Raw genomic sequence first — 8710 nt, forward strand, 5'->3', positions numbered from 1 at the left:
ATCGTCATGTGCTGCGCCATCGCCACCCAGTATGGAGTGTGGGCTCCAATGGGGAGCAGAAGTCGTCACGTCACGTCAATTTCGTTCTTTCTATAGAAAACGTTCAAGTAAACGATCTGACAACTCTTGCCTCGGCCATCTATTATTACTAAGCTTAAAGCAACAATGACGATAACTGACACGCTGATTTTGTAAGTAATCCTTCATTTTTATTTCCTTCCTTTTGGTGGAAACTCAGACCGCTACAATTCGATAATCTATTATTTCATTTGAAAACATAACTGGTAAGTACTGTGTTGGTTCTGTATATTATTTGTTTTAACAATTGAAAAAAAGATATTCATTTGCTTTAAATATCGATCAAATTTGAATCGAAATGAGATAAAATATAATATTATAAGATAGCGCCTCGTTTGTTTGCTCATATGAAAGAAATAAAAAGTTCCATCTGGTTTATTCAATTCAGTTTTGTGATTGGCTAACCAATAATAATTGAGTGGTATTGAGTATATTTTTATTGTAACTGTAATGTGCACGATATTTTTAGGAGTGTTACATTATTGCGTCACACTCGAGAATGAAAGAAACATAAAAAACACATTCTGGTCACCCCTGGTAGTCTATATTCTTGGAGATTTAAACAATGTTCACCCCCCCCCCCCCCTCCCCACTTCTCCTCCTACACACTTACACACACACACACACACACACACACACACACACACACTCACATACTTTTGAATCACGGTTTATCGACAGCAGGCTCATATCGTAGCCATCGTTATGTTGTAGCCTGACACTGAAACCCAAAAAGACTGGCATTTTGACGTCATTATTTGGTTTTTGCACCGCCTAGTGAGTTGTCGTTAGTAGAGCTCATGGAAACAAGTGGTCCCATTGGTTGAACTATTGAATTCAACTCACGATTTGTTTTCTTTTGTGGCCAAAGACTGGCATTTTGACCTCATTTTTTGGTCAGTGTCAGGCTATAAGTTAACGATGGCTACGCTCATGATCATAGACTTTGATACTGACAATCTGACCGTAGCCATCGTTATGTTATAGCCTGATACTGGAATCCAAAAGGACTGGCAGTTTGACGTCATTAGTGAGTTGTCGTTAGTAGAGCCCATGAAAACAAGTTAGTTCATTGGTTGAACTATTGAATTCAACTCACGATTTGTTTTCTTTTGTGGCCAAAGGCTGACATTTTGACGTCATTTGCTGGTCGGTGTCAGGCTATAAGTTAACGATGGCTACGCTCATGATCATATCGTAGCCATCGTTATGTTGTAGCCTGACACTGAAATCCAAAAAGACTGGCATTTTGACGTCATTATTTGGTTTTTGCACCGCCTAGTGAGTTGTCGTTAGTAGAGCTCATGGAAACAAGTTATTTCATTGGTTGAACTATTGAATACAACTCACGATTTGTTTTCTTTTGTGGTCAATGACTGGCATTTTGACGTCATTTGTTGGTCAATGTCGGGCTATAGATAGTATGCAGATGACGTCACTCAGGCCTTTGTTATTGTTTTTGCCATCCGCGTTTGTGAGTTGTTCTCACTAAACTGTATTAACCAGACTATAAAAGTTCATGGTTACACAGAGTTTGTGTGTTGGTCCGTTATACTTCCGGATGGCAATGTTGTGAACTCCTTGGCCAAGCGCATTCTATCTATAAGTTAACGATGGCTACGCTCCTGATCATACACTTTGATACTGACAATCTGACTCAATCATCCCCTACTGACAATCTGACTCAATCATCCCCTACTGACAATCTGACTCAATCATCCCCTACTGACAATCTGACTCAATCATCCCCTACTGACAATCTGACTCAATCATCCCCTACTGACAATCTGACTCAATCATCCCCTACTGACAATCTGACTCAATCATCCGCTACTGACAATCTGACTCAATCATCCCCTACTGACAATCTGACTCAATCATCCTTTGGCCACCCCCACACACCCATGCTCTATAAAGTCTCTCATCATCTGAAGCGACGGCTCCGGCCTGTCATGAGGGACTTGATGTCCAGCTCCATGTACAACCACTCGACACAATCTGCCTGGGGAAAAACAAAAGTAAAATCAAATGACTAAAGACACGCGGGATGTCTGAAGAAATGAAGTGGCAAGTAAGACACCCAATAGTGTTGCTTTGTGGTCTAGTGGTATAACACACGCCTTCGGATCGGAAAGTCATGGGTTCGAGTCCCGCTCTAAGCGGCGCATATTTGAGTCCTTGGAAAAGGCTCTTTAATCACATTCTCGCATCGTATTCAGGTGTAAAATGAGTACCTGGCCTTTACAAGCATTGTCTTTGTCGTAAAAAAAAATAATATCCGTCTAACAGGCGTCATGTCTCGTCTGACATGTCAGGTGTTGCTGTTGGTTAGGGACAACACGCAAAACTATGTGTAACCTTAAACGTATATTATAGTCTGATTAATACAGTTTAGTGAGAATTACTCATAAACGCCGATGGCAAAAATCAATAGCAAAGACCTGAGTGAAGTCAACTTCAAGGGTTCACATAGTTTTGTGTGCTGGTCCGTTATACTTCCGGATGGCAATGTTGTGAGCTTCTTAGCCAAGCGAATACTATCAATAAGTTAACGACGGCTACGTATGGGTGGTTGTTTATAAACAATAACGTGAATGAAACCAACCTCACTCTGATCATAGTTGTTGTTTTTATAATGATGAGAAAAATAGGGCACGGAGAAGTGCCAGATGAAAACAGAGAATAAAAAGTCACGGGGTCAGTGCCAAACTCAGGATACAATTGACACGACACCCTCCGCCTGGCCGAGAGTGAGAGGACAGCGAGCGGTCGCCTAACCGACTTAGCTATCCAGCCACGTTGTCTCCTCTATTATTATTATTATTATTATTATTATTATTATTATTATTATTATTATTATTATTATTATTATTATTATTATTATTATTATTATTATTATTAATAATTAATCCAATAAAAAAATAATATTAAGTAATTATTACTAATGGGTCTGCGTGGCTCAGCGGTTCGATCTTTGCTTCGTACCCGAAAGGTACCGAGTTCGATCATACGCCGCTGCGCTGTGTGGCCTTGAGCAAGTCACGGCGCTGCGCTGCGGCCAATGATGATAATAATAATATCCTCCTCATCATCATCATCATCATCATCATCATTATTATTATTATTTACTATCATTATTATTATTAGTGAAACTTGACACTTGATTATTTGACGTCACAAATTATTCTTGTAAACTTAATATAATTACGCATTACCATTTTTGGGTGAGCATGAAGGCTAGAATAATGTAGTATATATAATATCGTATATCGTTGGTGTTGTTGCTGCTGTCATAACAACCAATAAAACTACCTGTAATCGAGTAAAATCCCCAGATGTCGCCCGTTTGGGAATCGGTCCAGGGCAACCTTGAGCTGTTGGTGAAATGTTGTTGGAGAGACCAGGGTGTTTTCATCAAGGCCTCGTCGACCATCCTTGAACTAACCACCACATCGAAGTCACCTGAAAATATCATGTATTAAAATATTATAAATACATATTTATGCCGACTGAAGACGTGGACGAAAGCCACACAAACGAACGTCTTGGCCATATAATGTGAGTGACAATTTATATTTTATATTACCTCTAACCATCATTATCGAGCACTTTCCTACCTACGAGTACCACCCAACACTCATAAATATATATATATATATATATATATATATATATATATATAATATATATATATATATATATATATATGTAATATATATATATAATATATATATATATATATATATATATATATATATATATAATATATATATATATTGACTCACTCAATCCTAGAGTGTTTTTTTTTTCTTTGCTAGTTTTCAAAATTGGAGAATAAAAAAGTATTAAATTGAGCATGTGCACAGATAGTTATATTCAACTACCATTAGCATGTAAAAGCGAAAAACATTAGCTTTGATACTACTCCTATAATTTGTCTCATAAAATTGTAATAAATAGGCATGGGGTAAAAGTAACCCGGGTAAACTACGGATGTAGTCGGTGTTAGGGTTGAGTGAGTTGAACGAAGAAATAGTATTTACTTTCCATAACGAGCAGAACATGAACCTTGAGCTTTTATATAGCGCAATATCCACTGAACATGCTCAAAATGGTTTAGAAGGGGTACTTTCTCAAAAGCAGTATGAACCAAGTAGGACGAGACCTGACGACTGTTAGGCGATATTACAAATTTATTTCGACAGAGACAACGCTGTTAACGACAAGGTACTAATTTTACACCTGAGTTTGGTGAGAGAATGTAATTAAGGAGCCAAGGACCCAACTATGCGCCACTCAGAGCAGGACTCGAACCCAGGACCTTCCGATCCGAAGGCTAGTGTCATCCCTCTAAACCACATAGACCCACGCTAGACGATATTATAAAAATAATAAAAGTAGTCATTCAGAGCAGTTAGGCCCTTATAGTAGGAGCTTGCTCCGGTTTCTATAGCGAAAATATCAAAACAACAACAAGAGCTAGTAACAAACTGACCCATAATCTGACAAAACGCATTATTTGTCATTTTATGTAGACCGAGAATAAAAACATATTTGAATGGTTTGAACAGCTGGGTGACAAAGAAAGAGAAGAGTAATATTAGAGAGATGAATGGCGTACCATGATTACCGATGTCTGGCACAGGCTTGGTACTTGAAAAAAGAGAGAGAGAGAGAGAGAGAGAGAGAGAGAGAGAGAGAGAAAGAGAGAGAGAGAGAGAGAAGAGAGGGAGAGATAGAGAGAGAGAGAGAGAGAGAGAGAGAGAGAGAGAGAGAGAGAGAGAGAGAGAATAAATATAGTTGTACCTAGGCGGTCTAAATGTCAATGTATCAAGACGAACTTAAAGTTGCTAGAAATGATTAAACAAGTCTCACTATAGGGGTTTCGATAGCCTAGTTGGTAGAGCACCCGCTTCACAATCTAAGGGACTGGAAATGATCTCGGATGAAGTAGAGATGTTTTCTGACCCCCCCCCCCCCCCAACCCCGTCTACCCAGCAGTGATTGAGTAGCTGGGTTTGTAAGATCTGGCGAAAAGTACTTTGCGATAGACCATCGTCCTATCCGAAGGGTAGTAAAAAATTGTTATCGTAGGTTTCACGCAGTATAAACAGGAATAAACCTCAGCTCCGTGTGGGTCTAATTGCTCTGAAGGACTACGTGTTTTTTAAAGTTTCAAGTTGTGCTGCTAGATAGACTACTGGTATGACACGCCATGGACTGGAAGGTCTGGGGTTCGGGTCCCGCTCTGAGCGGCGTATACACGGAGTTTTTGGAAAAAGGTTCTTTCTCACATTCCATTTTTCTAACCCTATCAATGTGTAAAGTGAGTACATGATCGTTAACTGCGTTGTCTCTGTCGGGTAAAACAAATTTAACATTGTCTGACAGTACAAGAATCATGTCTCGTCTTACATATTGACTGTCACTGTTGGCTTGCGTCCCCTTGTAAAGCGCTCGCTTGTATTCCGCTATAGAGAAGTAACTCAGTTATTTTTTTTAATTGGCTAAATAAAAAGTAATGACAAAAAAATGAATATGACAGCTTCTAACAAAGAACAAAACGCCAAACACGGAACGTTTCGGGATCAAAACCCTTCTTCAGCCAACAACAAAACGGGGTTTGAGCCCGAAACATTCCATTTTTTGAATTTTGTTTTTAGGCCGTTGTTTTTGTATATCTATTAATTTGTACCGTTCCGATGCTGTCATATATTCATTTTGTTCATTTCTCCTTTCTAATTTTAAAAAGTAATCCACAGCTTCTAGCAGCAGATTAGATACTCTCTACGGGAATATGGGGTAACTTGGGTCACCATTGGTTACTTGGGATACCAGAGGTTAATTGGGTCACCAGGGGTTACTTGGGCCACCAGGGGTTACTTCGGCCAACAGGGGTTACTTCGGCCAACAGGGGTTACTTGGGGCACTAGAGGTTACTTGGGGCACCATGGCTTACTTGGGCCACTAGAGGTTACTTGTGCCACCATCGGTTACTTGGGCCATCAGGGGTTACTTAGGCCACCAGAGGTTACTTAGGCTACTACGGGTTATTCTGGCTACCAGCGGTTACTCGAGCCACCAAGGGTTACTTGGGCCAATATCGGTTACTTGGGCCACCAGGGGTTTCTTGGTCCACTTTCTTGAAAAAGATTAATACACGCAAAACTTTTTAAAAATTATATAATGAGTGAAAACATTTACTAAATATTGTTTGATTTTGAAAAAAAAAGAAGTATATTGGGTGCATTAATCTTTTCCCGAAAAAAAAATTGGCGCCCAAAGACCAAATAATATGGTGAATTTTAAAAAAGCGTTTTGTTCGTCTGTGTGTGTGTGTGTGTGTGTGTGTGTGCGAGTGTGTGTGTGTGTGTGTTTGTGTGTGTGTTTCAGAAGCCAGCCTTAATCAGGAATCAAATGGCCTAGGTAGTCGGGGGGATGGATGGTTGTGTGAACTGACACACTGGCACGAAGGAATAAATAAAGTAAATTACTGTCACTTGGTGACAGGAGAAATGTGAGAATGGGACCAGGGTATCACGTTTTCACACACTCAGTAACCCAGCTCGCTCAGCAGGCTCCGTAATGATAATAATTTATTACTATACCTTATTGGCTTGGGGGGGGGGGGGGGGTAGTAGCTCAGTTGGTAGAGTACTATCTTCACGCGCAAATGCAATCAAATTAGAATCGATCCGTGGTGCAGTTAAGATTTGTTCTGAGTCCTGTCCCCCACCCCACCCCACCCCACCCTTTCTGTCCACCCGGCAGAGATTGGATAGCGTCATAGCTGGTTCTATTAGATCTGGCGGAAAGTACTTTGCGGTAGACTAGCGTCCTATCCAGAGGATAGCAACCAATTGCTATTGTCAATTTCACGCTATAGCGACAGGGATAAACTCAGACTCCATGGGCAGTGTGGGTTCCCCACTAGTATACTGTAGACACAAGGAAACATTTCATAGACAAACACTCGTGACTGATAATCTTTAAGAAATAAAAAGCATGAATCAAACTTGAAAGAGTTTTCCTGATTTTTGAAAAGATCCTTTGAAAAAACAATTTTAGATAGTGAATAATATGTTAGTAGACAAATAGACATGACAACAGATGAATATATATATATATATATAATATATGGGTAGTTAGGTAGATAGTCATATAGATACATAGGAAGAGAGGAAAAATAAGAGGGTTAGAGAAGAGAAGAGAAGAGAAGAGAGAGAGAGAGAGAGAGAGAGAGAGAGAGAGAGAGAGAGAGAGTCAGTTGGTCTCTGTGTATGTATGTGTGTTTGTTTGTTTGTGTGTGTGTGTGCGTGAGAGAGAGAGAGAGAGAGAGAGAGAGAGAGAGAGAGAGAGAGAGAGAGAGAGAAGCGTTCAGCGAGTGAACTGGTACTAACCCTTCCGGTTTTTGACTCTCAGACACCACGTTTATTTTTTATTCTTTTTTTTTTTGTTTGTTTTTTTTTTCATTTCATTGTTCGTTTTCAAATGATATTTCTCTAAAATCTTAATTTGTCATTGTTATAAAAGTAACTTACCAGTGTATATGAGTACTTTGTAATGATCCAGCAAAACTGCTAATTTCGCCGTGCAAGAATGAAAAATGTCCTCCCCATAGAGACCAAAAAAATCATTGTCACTAATGCAGCGATAACCCAAATCACCAACTCGGAGTAAACGCCTCATTTTGTCTGACGTCATCACTTCCGTCACGGACGCGTAGTCAGGATCCGCTCCTGTGACGTAATTGTCCATGGAATTTATCCCCACTTTTGGAACCAGCGTCCGGAAAATCTCTACAAGGGTTAAATTTTTAGTCCTTCCGTTAAGAAAGTCTGTGTAGAGTGTGGCCACTTGGTCCTTGTACTGAACCATGTCTGCGTGACTTATAGCACCGACACTGTATAAATACTCGTAAAACGGTTTCATCTGATTCTTGCAGTCATAATAAGGACCGCCCAAGTAGATTCCTTTCAAAGGTACTTTCGAAACTCCGTCTTTTATACTGTTATGAAGTCTATAGGCTGCCGATGGAACGTACCTTCCGGCGTACGATTGCCCACCGATGTAAAAATCACTTTTGAAATATTCCGGAAACATCACAAAGAATTGCTCTATAAACACCTCCAGATCGATTGAGTAGCCATCTTGTGTCAGTCGATATCCTTCAATTCCTTTATCCGAAAAGCTATAACCGACGCCTACGGGATTATCTACATAAATAACGGAAAAATATTTCGCCCATGTTGCACTACGACGCCTGAACGTAGCGGGCTCATCGGCTAGTTCTGAAGGAATCACCTCCAGTGGTCCGTGTTCCCAGAAAAGGCCTAGCATTGAAGATACCCCTGGTCCGCCATTTAACCAAAGTAGAAGCGGAGGTGGCGAAGAATATTCCTTTGCTTTACATGGTGGTTTCAATGATGATGTTGTTGTTGTTGATGACGATGATGATGATGATGCTGATGATGATGATGATGATGATGATGATGATGATGATGATGATGATGATGATATTTCATTTTCCAGTACAGGAAAGAACCAGAAAAACAGATGATTTCCTAATGTTTTGTTGACGGTGATGAAACCAGCATAACTATTTGGTATGAGGTCTGTCTTGACGCGACTT

At 39.9% G+C, this 8710-nt stretch overlaps 1 protein-coding gene across 1 annotated transcript in view; it reads right to left on the reverse strand.

Moving 5' to 3' along the window:
- Positions 1-221: 221 nt before the first annotated feature.
- Positions 222-8710, reverse strand: part of LOC144958656 (putative serine carboxypeptidase CPVL) — a 36926-nt gene continuing 28437 nt past the window's right edge. The window contains exons 3-5 of the mRNA XM_078890770.1: positions 7620-8710; positions 3391-3540; positions 222-2080 (exon numbers count right to left, since the gene is read on the reverse strand). The exon at positions 7620-8710 is cut by the window's right edge and continues 135 nt beyond it. Of these exons, the coding sequence (XP_078746896.1) occupies positions 1956-2080; positions 3391-3540; positions 7620-8710 (1366 nt within the window). The 3' untranslated portion in view covers positions 222-1955. The remainder of the gene's footprint in view (positions 2081-3390; positions 3541-7619) is intronic.

Source organism: Berghia stephanieae, chromosome 13 (assembly GCF_034508935.2).
Source record: "Berghia stephanieae isolate SIO BIC M18660-M18661 chromosome 13, UCSD_Bste_1.3, whole genome shotgun sequence".
In the NCBI taxonomy this organism is placed as follows: Eukaryota; Metazoa; Mollusca; class Gastropoda; order Nudibranchia; family Aeolidiidae; genus Berghia; species Berghia stephanieae.